At 44.7% G+C, this 15,519-nt stretch overlaps 1 protein-coding gene across 2 annotated transcripts in view; it reads right to left on the minus strand.

Moving 5' to 3' along the window:
• The window catches only part of PREX1 (phosphatidylinositol-3,4,5-trisphosphate dependent Rac exchange factor 1), a 369,932-nt gene that overhangs the window by 154,539 nt on the left and 199,874 nt on the right, over window positions 1-15,519 (minus strand). For both annotated transcript variants that reach the window (XM_068263360.1, XM_068263361.1), the window contains one exon: window positions 11,657-11,806. In XM_068263360.1, the coding sequence (XP_068119461.1) occupies window positions 11,657-11,806 (150 nt within the window). The remainder of the gene's footprint in view (window positions 1-11,656; window positions 11,807-15,519) is intronic.

The raw sequence follows: 15,519 nt of genomic DNA on the forward strand, positions 1-15,519 counted from the left end.
AGGCATTTAAAGGGAACCTGGGGTGAGAGGGAGATGAAGGCTGCCACCTTTATTTCCTATTAAACAATGCAAGTCGTCTGGCTGTTCCCTTGATCTTCTGTGTCTAATATTTTTAGCCCTAGACTCTGAACAATCATGCAGATCATGTGCTGTGACTGAAGTCTGACTGGATTAGCCACAAGCTTGTTTCAGGGTTGTGTCTCAGACACCACTGATACATGAAAGATCAGAAGGACATCCAGGCAAATGGTATGGTTTAAGGAAATAAATATGGCAGTCTCCATATCACTCACCTCAAGTTCACTTTAAGTCTATTTTTCCTCCAAAATCACATTGTACGCGCACTCGCTCTATGTGATGTGTAGTGTTCTGATGGTTGCTGCACAATGACATCACATAGATTGAGTGCATAGATGCATGAAGAGCTTTCTAATCTACCCTGAAGACCTTTGTGATCTACAGGTAGATCATGATTTACCTAATGGGCACCCTTATTTACACAAATCAACAGGACAGCTTCAAAAGTTTGCTTTGTTCAAATCTGGGTTTATTTAGGTGTTCAATCCCTCTGAGCCTGCTTAAAGGACAACCGAACTGGGAGGCATATGGAGGCTGCAAAATCAGTTGCCTGGCAGTCCTGCTGATCCTCTGCCTCTAGAACTTTTAGCCATAGACCCTGAACAAGCATGCAGCAGATCAGGTGTTTCTGACGTTATTGTCAGATTTGACAGGATTACCTGCATGCTTGTTTCTGGTGTGATTCAGACACTACTGCAGCCAATAGATAGGCAGGGCTGCCAGGCAACTGGAATTACTTAACCACTTGCCGACCGCCCACAGTCCATGGGCGGCAGCAAAGTGGATGCCTTAAGGACCGCAATACGCCTTAGGGCGTTGCGTCCTTTTCCTATGCCGGGGGAGCGATCGCGTCATTGATGACGCGCGCTTCCCCCGGCAACTGGCTCCGCCCACCCGCCGTAACATCCCGCCGGCCATACGGAAGCGCCGGCGGGATGTTAACCCCGCGATCGCCGCTACAAAGTGTATAATACACTTTGTAATGTATACAAAGTGTATTATACAGGCTGCCTCCTGCCCTGGTGGTCCCAGTGTCGGAGGGACCACCAGGGCAGGCTGCAGCCACCCTAGTCTGTACCCAAACACACTGATCTGCCCCCCCCCGCCCACTGATCGCCCACAGCACACCTCAGACCCCCCCTGCCCACCCCCCAGACCCCTGTTTGCACCCAATCACCCCCCTAATAACCCATCAATCACTCCCTGTCACTATCTATCAACGCTATTTTTTTTTATCTCCCCCCCTGCCCCCTGCCCCCTCCTGATCACCCCCCCCACCCCTCAGATTCTCCCCAGGACCCCCCCCCCCCCCAGACCCCCCCCCTGTGTACTGTATGCATCTATCCCCTCTGATAACCTGTCAATCACCTGTCAATCACCCATCAATCACCCATCAATCACCCCCTGTCACTGCCACCCAACAATCAGCCCCTAACCTGCCCCTTGCGGGCAATCTGATCACCCACCCACACCAATAGATCGCCCGCAGATCCGACATCAGATCACCTCCCAAATCCATTGTTTACATCTATTCTCTCCTCTAAACACCCACTAATTACCCATCAATCACCCCCTATCACCACCTGTCACTGTTACCTATCAGATCAGACCCTAATCTGCCCCTTGCGGGCACCCAATCACCCGCCAACACGCTCAGATTGCCCTCTGACCCCCCCTTATCAATTTGCCAGTGCATTAATTACATCTGTTCTTCCCTGTAATAACCCACTGATCACCTGTCAATCACCTGCCAATCACCTATCACCCATCAATCACCCCCTGTCACTGCCACCCATCAATCAGCCCCTAACCTGCCCCTTGCGGGCAATTTGATCACCCACCCACACCATCCGATCGCCTGCAGACCCGCAGTCAGATCACCTCCCAAGTGCATTGCATCTGTTCTCTCCTCTAAACACCCACTAATTACCCATCAATCACCCCCTGTCACTGCTACCCATCAGATTAGACCCCCATCTGCCCCTAGGGCACCCAATCACCCGCCCACACCCTCAGACCCCAGCCCTGATCACCTCGCCATTGCATTACTTGCATCTATTCCCCCCACTAATCACACCTTGAGACACCCATCAATCACCTCCTGTCACTACCTGTCACCCCCTAGCACACCTACCCATCAGATCAGGCCCTAATTTGCCCCGTGTGGGCTCCTGATCACTCGGCCAAACCCTCAGATCCCCCTCAGACCCCCTTCTGATCACCTCCCCAGTGCATTGAGTGCATCTATTTTCCCCTCTAATCACCCCCTGAGACACCCATCAATCACCTCCTGTCACCCCCCTAGCACTCCTATCCATCAGATCAGGCCCAATACAACCTGTCATCTAAAAGGCCACCCTGCTTATGACCGGTTCCACAAAATTCGGCCCCTCATAGACCACCTGTCATCAAAATTTGCAGATGCTTATACCCCTGAACAGTCATTTGGTTTCCAGACTACTCACGGTTTTGGGCCCGTAAAATGCCAGGGCGGTATAGGAACCCCACAAGTGACCCCATTTTAGAAAAAAGACACCCCAAGGTATTCTGTTAGGTGTATGACGAGTTCATAGAAGATTTTATTTTTTGTCAAAAGTTAGCGGAAATTGATTTTTATTGGGTTTTTTTCACAAAGTGTCATTTTTCACTAACTTGTGACTAAAAATAAAATCTTCGATGACCTCGCCATACACCTAATGGAATACCTTGGGGTGTCTTCTTTCTAAAATGGGGTCACTTGTGGGGTTCCTATACTGCCCTGGCATTTTAGGGGCCCTAAACCGTGAGGAGTAGTCTAGAAAACAAATGCCTCAAAATGACCTGTGAATAGGACGTTGGGCCCCTTAGCGCACCTAGGCTGCAAAAAAAGTGTCACACATGTGGTATCGCCGTACTCAGGAGAAGTAGTATAATGTGTTTTGGGGTGTATTTTTACACATACCCATGCTGGGTGGGAGAAATCTCTCTGTAAATGGACAATTGTGTGTAAAAAAAATCAAACAATTGTCATGTACAGAGATATTTCTACCACCCAGCATGGGTATGTGTAAAAATACACCACAAAACACATTATACTACTTCTCCTGAGTACGGCGGTACCACATGTGTGGCACTTTTTTACACCCTAAGTGCGCTAAGGGGCCCAAAGTCCAATGAGTACCTTTAGGATTTCACAGGTCATTTTGCGACATTTAGTTTCAAGACTACTCCTCGCGGTTTAGGGCCCCTAAAATGCCAGGGCAGTATAGGAACCCCACAAATGACCCCATTCTAGAAAGAAGACACCCCAAGGTATTCCGTTAGGAGTATGGCGAGTTCATAGAAGATTTTATTTTTTGTCACAAGTTAGCGGAATATGACACTTTGTGAAGAAAAACAATTCAAATCAATTTCCGCTAACTTGTGGCAAAAAATAAAATCTTCTATGAACTCACCATACTCCTAACGGAATACCTTGGGGTGTCTTCTTTGTAAAATGGGGTCATTAGTGGGGTTCCTATACTGCCCTGGCATTTTAGGGGCCCTAAACCGTGAGGAGTAGTCTTGAAACAAAAATGACCTGTGAAATCCTAAAGGTACTCATTGGACTTTGGGCCCTTTAGCGCAGTTAGGGTGCAAAAAAGTGCCACACATGTGGTATTGCCGTACTCGGGAGAAGTAGTATAATGTGTTTTGGGGTGTATTTTTACACATACCCATGCTGGGTGGGAGAAATACCTCTGTAAATGACAATCTTGATTTTTTTACACACAATTGTCCATTTACAGAGTTATTTCTCCCACCCAGCATGGGTATGTGTAAAAATACACTCCAAAACACATTGTACTACTTCTCCCGAGTACGGCGATACCACATGTGTGGCACTTTTTTGCACCCTAACTGCGCTAAAGGGCCCAAAGTCCAATGAGTACCTTTAGGATTTCACAGGTCATTTTGAGAAATTTCGTTTCAAGACTACTCCTCACGGTTTAGGGCCCCTTAAATGCCAGGGCAGTATAGGAACCCCACAAATGACCCCATTTTAGAAAGAAGACACCCCAAGGTATTCCGTTAGTAGTATGGCGAGTTCATAGAAGATTTTATTTTTTGTCACAAGTTAGCGGAGATTGATTTTAATTGTGTTTTTTCACAAAGTGTCATTTTCCGCTAACTTTTGACAAAAAATAAAATCTTCTATGAACTCACCATACTCCTGACGGAATACCTTGGGGTGTCTTCTTTCTAAAATGGGGTCATTTGTGGGGTTCCTATACTGCCCTGGCATTTTAGGGGCCCTAAACCGTGAGGAGTAGTCTTGAAACGAAATTTCTCAAAATGACCTGTGAAATCCTAAAGGTACTCATTGGACTTTGGGCCCTTTAGCGCAGTTAGGGTGCAAAAAAGTGCCACACATATGGTATCGCCGTACTCAGGAGAAGTAGTATAATGTGTTTTGTGGTGTATTTTTACACATACCCATGCTGAGTGGGAGAAAGATCTCTGTAAATGGACAATTGTGTGTAAAAAAAATTAACAAATTGTCATTTACAGAGATATTTCTCCCACCCAGCATGGGTATGTGTAAAAATACACCCCAAAACACATTATACTACTTCTCCTGAGTACGGCAATACCACATGTGTGGCACTTTTTTGCAGCCTAACTGCGCTAAGGGGTCCAAAGTCCAATGAGCACCTTTAGGCTTTACAGGGGTGCTTACAATTTAGCACCCCCCAAAATGTCAGGACAGTAAACACACCCCACAAATGACCCCATTTTGGAAAGTAGACCCTTCAAGGTATTCAGAGAGGGGCATGGTGAGTCCGTGGCAGATTTCATTTTTTTTGTCACAAGTTAGAAGAAATGGAAACTTTTTTTTTTTTTTTTTTTCCTCACAAAGTGTCATTTTCCGCTTACTTGTGACAAAAAATAATATCTTTTATGAACTCACTATGCCTCTCAGTGAATACTTTGGGATGTCTTCTTTCCAAAATGGGGTCATTTGGGGGGTATTTATACTATCCTGGAATTCTAACCCCTCGTGAAACATGACAGGGGGTCAGAAAAGTCAGAGATGCTTGAAAATGGGAAAATTCACTTTTTGCACCATAGTTTGTAAACGCTATAACTTTTACCCAAACCAATAAATATACACTGAATGGGTTTTTTTTTTATCAAAAACATGTTTGTCCACATTTTTCGCGCTGCATGTATACAGAAATTTTACTTTATTTGAAAAATGTCAGCACAGAAAGTTAAAAAAATCATTTTTTTGCCAAAATTCATGTCTTTTTTGATGAATATAATAAAAAGTAAAAATCGCAGGAGCAATCAAATAGCACCAAAAGAAAGCTTTATTAGTGACAAGAAAAGGAGCCAAAATTCATTTAGGTGGTAGGTTGTATGAGCGAGCAATAAACCGTGAAAGCTGCAGTGGTCTGAATGGAAAAAAAGTGGCCGGTCCTTAAGGGGTAGAAAGCCCTAGGTCCTCAAGTGGTTAAAAGGTGACAAATATGGCAACTTCCATATAACTCTCCCTTCAGTTGTCCTTTAATCCCTAGCTAGACCCAGTTTTGAAGTCAGATTAGAAATCACAATATAAATGCATATAAATATTACCCCGAACCCCTTCCCCCATAACAGGCTTTCTCAACCAGGATTCCCTGGAACCCCGGGTTCCTTGAGTACACTGCAGGGGTTCCTTGGCATTGTTCCCCATTGTGGGGGCTGTGGTAAGTATCATAGAGAAGACTATAATAGGGGGTACCTATTGAATTATATTGGTTGTCAGAATAATAATGCGCACATTAATAAAAAGCACTAGAATAAGGAGACATTCTAATGTAGGGCACTGCGATAGGGGGTAGTGTCATAAACAGCCACACTTTTAAAGACCATGCCACCGGCAGAATAAAGTCAGGGGTTCTTTGAGATCCAAAAATTACTTGCAGAGGTTCCTTGGGATCCAAAAAGTATTTGCAGGGTTCCTCCAGGGTAAAAAGGTTGAAGGCTGTCCTATAATAACCCTGTATGGGAAAGGGGAGTGTGGTCCATTCACGGCACCTTATATCATGCCTCCTAAACAGACAGGATGGGGACACAGAAAGGCCAATGGATGCAGAGCTCAGAGGAAGCAGTGAATGAGGCTATAGACAATGGCTGGACAATTAGATTACCTTGTTACCCCCGGGCCAGGGAAGAAGGCCAGTCTAGGGCTCTCCAGTCTGCACAGACAGTATAATGGGCAGCTGTATTACCCAAGCTCTGCTCAGAGTTTATAATTAACCACTTAACATAACGCTAAATACTAAGAGCGGCGCTAATTACCCAGGACTTCCTGCTGGACATAATCGGTATTATCAGCCATCACAGCTTACACCGGACTGCTCAATGCTCTCCCCTCAGTATGATCAGCCATCACAGCTCGCAGACTGACTGCTCAATGCTCTCCCGCCAGCCTGTCAGTGGGATTCCACTTTAATACAATTACACAGAAAGTTACAAATCCCACACAAGAGCTCAGGGCTGTACCAACAGAAGGGATGTAATGAGAGTCACACAACTAAAATTACTTCAAAGAGCGTGTCTCCTGTCATAAAAACAGGACAGCATTACATCTCAAGTAGCAAAGCCTGAAATCCAGTAGCTTGCCATTATTCAAAATCATTTTCATTATAACAAGACATTCTGCTCCTCAGCTTGTAGAAGTTAATGTTCTCCCTGGTGCCAGATCAGGCCTTACATCACAAGAGCCTATAGGCACAGATGTTCTGTAATCCAGCTTACTGAAAAAAGGAAAACGAGCTACAAGTATTGAGTGACGCCAAACAATGGAGTAAATTTAAAGGACCACTGCAGTGAGAGGGATATGGAGGCTGCCATATTTATTTTGTTTTAAGCAATACCAGTTGCCTGGCTATCCTGCTGATCCTCTGCCTCTAATACTTTGTGTGAGAGGAATTGCTGTTGCTGAGGTAACCAACACACCTGCTGTATTGATAGCAGCAGGCTCTGAAGAGGAATTCAGCAGGGGGGAGGAGCACCTCACAAATCATGTCTAGCCTGCACTCTGCAATCATGTCTAGCCTGCCATTCTACATCTGTAGAACTGCTATCAAGGACTTCTTAATCTGCACCAGTTTAGGGATGGATTTGCACTTTTCTTAACTGTAGTGCAGCTCTAGAAATTCATGCTAAATTGCCACCGTTACCTAGGATTTAAGAAGGTTCTTATTAACTGTTCTCCCTGCTGGTTAGAACAAGAAAAAACTGTCGGTAATGCGTTGATAAATCTCCCCTAGAGAGTACTAGTGCTGGAAAGGCTCGCTTGAAGGGGGCTGGGCAAGCTTCTAGATCAGTGCTTCTCAAACCTGTCCTCGTGACTCCCCAGCGGTGCATGTTCTGCAGGCAACCTCACCTATGCACAGGTGGGGTAATTAGTGTCTCCGCTACATGGAATCCACCTACCTGAGACACTAATTACCCCACCTGTGCATAGATGAGGTTGCCTGCAAAACATGCACCACTGGGGAGTCACGAGGACAGGTTTGAGAGACATCGTTCTAGATTACAGAGGCTTCCCTCTACTAAGATGAGTAATTTTTTTTACTTTTTGAGCTCACAGGTACTCTTTAAGCCACATACTCACTTTTCTTTTCACAAAATGAAAGTTGGTGATCATTTTGAGTGACAATAAAGGAGAAGCCCCGTTCTGTTTTATGGAGAGGGAAAGGGGAAAGAGAGGAACAGGAGGCACTCTGATGCAGGCACATCACAACAAGTTCCTGAAAGAACATTAGAGGCCTTTCATTAGTGGTCCAACACTATAGACTGCTATAGAGGGACAGTGGTCCACAACTCTGGCTTTTTCGCCTAGAAAGATCATAAGCAATCGTTAGGAAAATCTAGACAAGACAAGGCACATAACATTTATATCGTGCTTTTCTCCTGGTGGACACAAAGCTCTTCAGGGCCTCAGCCACTTAGGTGTGCTCCACAGGCAACCAGAATCATTAGGGAGCCTTGCCCAAAGATTCCTTACTGTCTTACATACTGGCTTGAGACGGGATCCGAACCCTTGTCAAAGGCTCAAATCCTACATCAAATGCAACATCCCTACCAGTACACTATCCAGCTTTGTTGCCTTGCCGCATAATGCGCTGTTTAGCTTCACAGCATGGACTAGTTCTCAGCTCTAGAAGAACATCGGTTTACCAGGCAGCATGTTCAGCCATGCGCCGGCATCTGGACCTTACAAAGCATTCTGTTTAATGAGAGATGCCTTCTGCGGAGTACAGAGAGTACAGTCATAGTGAGGAGACAGCGGAATCCACGTCTTCCCTCTCCTTCTCTATCACAGCATTAATTATGTATCGGCTGCGATCGATAAACATTAAGAATTACGGGTAATGCAGCGAGAGGTAATAGCAAACCCCAGCCTCTATTTAATCCGCTGACGGCGCAGTCACTCCACAAACTCTCTAAGATGGAAAATTTAAAGGCCAATTTCACCCGTAAACAAGACGCCTTTGCTTGGTGTGGTTGCTGCATGATGAGTCACAGGACGGCTCCTCTTGTTTACCGAGGACTCCGGTGGCAAGGCCTGCCCAGCACAGATCCCTGTCCGAGCCAGATGGCGACGACACACGGACTTCAATTCTCAGTCACAACAAATAAAAAACTAACCAAATATATCAAAAAGTTGATCCCAGGGTTTTATCTGATTACTTACAGGAAAGATTTTTCCCTTTTAATGCAGACCTGAACTCAGAACTTCCTCTCTGCTTTAAAAAAACATAGCAGCAGCATAACCACCTTTAAAGAAAAACATTTCCTTGTTACAGCTTATAGAGCGCCTACTAAGATTCTGAAGAGTGGTTAATTCCTGGTATGATGGGAGCACAGAATTTAGCCTGTCTTTACATATTAGCTCAGAATTCGTCAGACAGCTCAAATTACACTAGCTCTTTACTTGTCGAGAAGGGAGAATTAGACAGGCTGAGGGGGGACACGGGGCGGATTTCTCTGTGTTTCCTTGTCTCCTGTGCAAAAGATCAGGTGTGCTTTAATGGGACCCTGCAATGCATAAAAGTATGAGAATCCATTACACTATCCTGAAAGAGAAATATTCACTAAAATAAGTGTTGCTGTTTCTTAACAAAGGTTTTTTTCTTCCCAGTGTATGGACACTCTTTTGCCATTTCTGTACTTCTCATGAGCCTCTCCTCCTAATTCTCTTACCCACAAACTAGTCAATACTTGTCAACCCTCAAGATATTTCAGTGTAACTTTAAAGAGATACTACTGTGGTTCCAAGTATTACTAAGTAATTATTAGTAATTATTGCTGTTTCTTACCCTGTAAACATGTTCCTTTTCCCAATCCCGGCAGCTGAAAACAGTGTTGACGTTCAACAATAACAGGTCTCTGTGCCCAATATGTGGGTGTGCAGAGATAAAACAATTGCTCTGTGTGTTCATTTCTATACTGGACAAGGCTGAGAAATGCGGAGAACTGCACATGGAAAGCAGACAACATGACTCATCAGAAGAGAGAGAATGAGGAAGGTAGAGATACAGGCAGGGCTGCAAGTTAGATCATGCAATGGTCACATTTTAACACAGTTGTTAGCTGCATTGGAAAGATAAAAACGTGTACTGCGTAAGAAAAAGCAACACTACTTTTAGTAAGGGCCTGAGCCCACTAACGCAGTTGTGCGCAATTGTGTCCACTTTTCAGAAACACATCAATGTTACAGATGCTGAAAAGCAGACACAACTGCGTTAGTGGGCTCAGGCCCTAAATACTTCTCTTCCAAGATATAGTGGTGGATTCATACACTTGGAAACACTGTAATTTTACTGGGGTGTCAAACTCAAAAACAACGTTGGCGGAAATTGAACACAGACCAAGTTGCAGGTCAATCCCAGTGTCTAATGGCCAACTCCGTCCTTTATAAAGTTGCTGGGTGTCTAATGGCCCCCTCCCTCCCCTATACAGTTCATGGGTGTTTCATGGTCCTACCTCCCACCCTCCACTATACAGTTCCCTGGTGTCTATCTAGTGCTTTCCCCCTCCCTCACCTAAACAGTTCCCTGGTGTCTGGTCACTCCCTCTCTCCCCTGTACAGTTTCCTGGTGGATAGAGCTTTCTCCCTCCCTGAAGTTTTACAGTAAGCCAAACTCAATGCAAAATGAGGAAATCACTTGCAGGCAAAATATGATGGCTCTGCGGGCCAGACTTGGCTCGTGGGCCTCAGTTTGACAGGTATGCTTTAAAGCAAAGTACACGTCTTTTTTTAAGACTCCTCTGGTGTCCCTAAGATTTTTTGTTGTTGTTTTTAATAATCTGTTCTTCTCCTTGTTCAGAATTGACAAGTATTATACAGATCGGAGCACCTGCAGAAGCATCAAGCTCCCATTGGATTGCAAAAGGAAGGGAGGATTCTTACTGGTTCACTAAAGGAGTGGTGGCCCAATTAGAATACTCTCTGTTGCTAGGGAGGATTCCTATTTGTCTCTTGCAATCCAACAGGAGCTGGTTTCTGCCAGGACTCAGGGGCGTAGCAATAGGGGGTGCAGAGGTAGCGACCGCATCGGGGCCCTTGGCCAGAGGGGCCCCGAGTGGCCCTCCCTCAACTGTAGTATTAGCTCTCTATTGGTCCTGTGCTCATAATAATCACTTCTACAGATACTTTGAACAGTAGTAATCATTAACAAGCTATTCCCCATCCCCTTCTTGCACCTCTGACACTGTAGTTGCCATTGGCAGGTTTTGGTGCGTCGTATCAATTGTTATGTATAGAGTGCTTGGGGGGCCCCATTGTAAAACTTGCATCGGGGCCCACAGCTCCTTAGCTACGCCACTGCCAGGACTCCATTCTACTGTATATACCCGCAAGTGACTGTCCCATGCAGTAGAGCTGAGCGACGGTGGCAGCAACAGCAGCAGAGAAGTCGAATGGCTGCCGCAGCAGAATTCTGCACAAACGTGAGCAGTAGGTATATGTCAACAGACATGCAACAGGTCACAGCACCATTGTGCATCCAGCCATACAGCTTTCAGAAACACAGTGCTGGCACTATTGCTCACTACGGTTGGATGGGACTGTCCCAGGGCATCAAAATCGAGGAAAAACATGGAAAAAGTGGCTCTGTGGAATTAATAGTGAACTCCATTGTGGCAAGTCCCATCGGATACATCACAGAGCAGAAACAAAGATTGTAGTTCATATCCTAATTATAAATTGTTAATGGCCGACTCGCGTGTTTTGATGGGTGAGGAGATAGCAGTAGAACAGATTATTTATATTACAGTTACAGGAACAACAGATAAATAACAGACTGCCAGGAAATTGCTTTAGAGAGACTAATTATTATTCTTAGCGCAGCAAGAGGTGTTAAAACCGATTCTGAAAGTCAATCCAAAATGCACTGAGCCATCTGGATGAAGTTTGACTGTAATAAAAGTTAATAATGAAATGTAATGAGAGTATGTAAACAAATACCACTGCAGTGTGTCACATGACCTGTGCATGGCTGTTATATATACACCAGGTCATGTGATCAGTCACGCAGCACCCAATAAAGACATGACTCACTCTCTCGCTGCTCCCGCTCCTTCAGCACAGCGTCCATCCACTTCTGCTTGTCCTCAGGAGTCTTGGCCATGCAGACGAACCACTTATTCTTTGCGGTGTTGTGGATCTTCCAGCCGTTGGTAACTGTGTAGCCGTTACTGTGATAGTCAGCTGCAGAGAGACATAGAGGGTGTTACAGGGCGTCTATTACCTAGGTTCTCAACATGTGGTATGCATACCCCAGGGGGTACTTCTGATGGTTCCAGGGGGTACTCGGGCTTGATATACTTAACCAAGAATAACAAAATTTAGAGTTTCAGAAAATGATACATCTTATTTAAAAAAAAAAAAACACAAAATGAGTGTTATAGCTATTTAAAAGCAATAGTAAATGCTTGGAAATTGTTTAAGACCAATTATCATGCACTGCCAGTAAATATATATTTGTCAAGGGGTACTTGTGATAATATTTAGTGTGCTAGACGGTACATTGTAAGTACAGGGTTTTAAAAGGGGTATATACCAATAAAATGTTGAGAAACACTGGTCTATTACATTACATGGTCTGTTCATAGTCATACAACAATCCTCTAGCGTTTCAAAGCCAGGCCGCAGAGTTCTACATTACACCAATGCTTCGCTCACTGCACTGGCTACCAGTAAAATGGAGAATACTCTTCAAGATTGGACTGGACCGCCACGTGGGCGCAGTCCCCTCCAGCCCACGTGGCGGTGATTAACAGCGCCGCTCGCGCAGGCGCAGTACAGAGCGACCTGGAGGTCGCTCTGACGTCATCGCCGGGGACCGGGACGGACCTGCGGCGAACGGCTGCGGGCAGAGCTTCGGCGAGGGACGTCCTAGGAGCTCGAAGCTGGAGGAAGCCCCCGGTAAGTACCACTTCTTTTAGCATATTTCCCTGATGACTCCTTTAAGGCCGGTTTTACACCTGATGTTTGTGATGCGATGTGCGCACCGCATCAACAAAGCTTCATATGACCCTGGTACGGCGACAAGGTCATATGCATAGGCCCGCCCCCCGGCTATCAACGTACTCCCCGCTGGGCATGAAGTATGTCACTGGATTCCCGTCGGTCCGTGCATTTTGCACCGTGTCCCACGCTATAGTCTGGCACACTGCCTGTGTTTCCCATTGGCCTGCATTACTGCATAATCAGTGCGGTAGACACGGATCATGTGAAAATGCGCTGCGTCGCATTGCATGAACTGTGCAAGTCAACATAGACTTTGGTGGCCTTTGCGGCAGGGAAGTGGCCTGCGGTGCGACGCAGTCTGCAAGTGTGCAAGGGGTCTCAAAGGAAATAAACATGGCAGCCTCCACATACCTCTCACCTCAGTTTAAGAACATTTTTTGAAAAATTCTACCATAAAAAGACCCGGGAACTCACAGCCCAATGCTCTGTACTATTTTGCTTGGGTTATTTCTGTACATGAGAAGCGAAGGTATAAAAATAACAGTATTGGTTTAGTTTACAGCAGCTCTGTCGTGAGATCTTTAAGATTAAGTGCTCCTAATGGTTTCCATGGAAACATGTCATTCTTCAATTTCTAAAATACTTTGAGGGTCTGCTTAGTGTAGATTATAAGTATTACCTTTAGAAATTAACTTTTCAAACTGAAAAAAAAAAGCCTCTACTGGCCTGCAGTTCACCTATCTACCGGTATATAAAAGACTAGGACTTCTATGGCATGTTATTTCCTTTTAGCAGAAATATGGCCTCAATTCACTAAGCTTATCTCCTGTCTTTATTAACTCTTCTAGAGTTGTTACCATGGTGATAAGGCATGTAGTATTCAGGAAACATTTTACCTCAGGCAAACCTAAAGTTAACTCTTCTGTCTTTAAGTTAACTCTTTAATCCTTAAAAGAACTCCAGAGTTAAAGACAGGCTGTTCATTAACTGCGTGTGAAAATAACTACAGAGGAGGTAACTTAAAGGGGAACTTCAGCCTAAACAAACATACTGTCATTAAGTTACATTAGTTATGTTACCGGTAATTAGAATAGATAGGTAATATAATCTTTTACCCACCCTGTTTTAAAAGAACAGGCAAATGTTTGTGACTTATGGGGGCTGCCATCTTTATCATGGGGGCAGCCATCTTTTTGGTTGAAAGGAGGTGACAGGGAGCATGAGACACAGTTCCAACTGTCCTGTGTCCTGATAACCCCTCCCAGCTGCACACGCTAGGCTTCAAATCTCAAATTCAAAATGTAAAAAAAATTTGCACCAATACAGCAGAAAGAGAACAACAACATCAGAAATCCCATCATGCTTTGCACAGCATCAGGGGAAAAATGCCCGGGCAGTTTTTTTCTGTGCAGCTAAAAATGAGACTTGTATAAGAGAAACAAAGTTCTGATGCTGTGGAACTGTTAAAGAAACACCAGGCCTTTCCAGTGCTGCTGAGTCGATTTTTAGTCTGGAGGTTCACTTTAACTACAGAGAAGGTAAATTAACTACAGAGGAGATAAATTAACTACAGAAGAGGTAACGTAAGGAATGAAGAGGTAAGATAACTCTCTTACTGTGTGGAGGTAAGTTTTCTCTTGCCTTATTATCTCCAGCATGATCTTATTGAATTGAGGCCATAGGGTCTTACCTCTATTTCCTGTAATCTACAAGTCTTGCCTCTTCATGTGCAGGAGAAATTGTTTTCTACTCTGCTGCAGGGATGACGGGAAGTGAAGTCTGGCATCTATGGTTATTCCTACGTTCTATATCACTTGGTCACACCTGACTGACTGACCCACCCACCAGCTGAATCCATACTGCAGATGAAGCAGGCTGTACTGCAGCAACAAGCATATTTAGCAATTGCCTTGTTCAATACTGGGTTTAGTTGGGTATCGAAGTAAATATAATTACTGTTTATTTTTAGTCTTGAAGACATTGCTTATCTTTAAGTGGACCCAAATTAAAAATACAAGATTTCAGAAATAAAATCTATTTTCTAACTTATAATAATAAATAGCAGCTGCATGATGGCAAATATAAAATATTTTACATTTATTGGAGGAACCCCTCTCTTCCTTCCATATTGTTGGGACAGAACCTGGTAGGCTCGTGGAGGAGATAAAGAGGGGAAAACCCACGCCTTCCACGCTTGCAGTTCCAGCCTGGGGCGCAAGGCCAGATTGCCTCAGTACCGCAGTCTCAGCCACCCAGAAGGATCCACCTGCAGCCCACCACACAGGCTTCACCCAAAGGGGAGATGCAGCCCTGTCTGGACGCAGGAACAAACAGCACTGAGGGTGGACTAACCATGTGACTTTTTTATAGGGGAAGTGCTGTCTGTTCCTGTGAGGAGCGACGTCTCACCTTTGCCCTGAAGGATTGTAGGAAAAAAAAACAAAAACACAGGCTGCTACTGATGATGTCACAGGGGAGGTGATCTCAGCTTGTGTGAGATTTCACATAGACGACGCCCCTGTGAGGGAGGGTAGCCGATGTCAAACACACCCATGATCTAAAACCTCCTACTAAGCTCAGAAGTAATGTCAGTCACCTGTATAACCCTAGTTATGTAAAGAAAAGAGTGAAAAGCATGCACTGAAATGCTCCTAGGCTTGAAGGAGTGTTTATCTTTGTATGTGTCAGAGTGGTGCAACTAAATATTTTGAAAAAAAAATGTTTGGTTTTGGTCCGCTTTAAGGTGCCCAAACATCACTCGGTACTGTGGCCCAGTCAACCTTTCCGCTTCAATAATTTTATTGAATCAGAAGAGAATTGGTGCCGCAACATAGCTACTTGAACGATCTCTAGATTGATTTATGGACAAAATCCGTTGGATATGACTGTCCTTACACGCCTTGCGCATCTTTTCAGTGTACAGCAGATTAATGCAAATGTATGTCATCATT

The sequence above is a fragment of the Hyperolius riggenbachi genome, chromosome 12 (assembly GCF_040937935.1).
Source record: "Hyperolius riggenbachi isolate aHypRig1 chromosome 12, aHypRig1.pri, whole genome shotgun sequence".
Lineage (NCBI taxonomy): Eukaryota > Metazoa > Chordata > Amphibia > Anura > Hyperoliidae > Hyperolius > Hyperolius riggenbachi.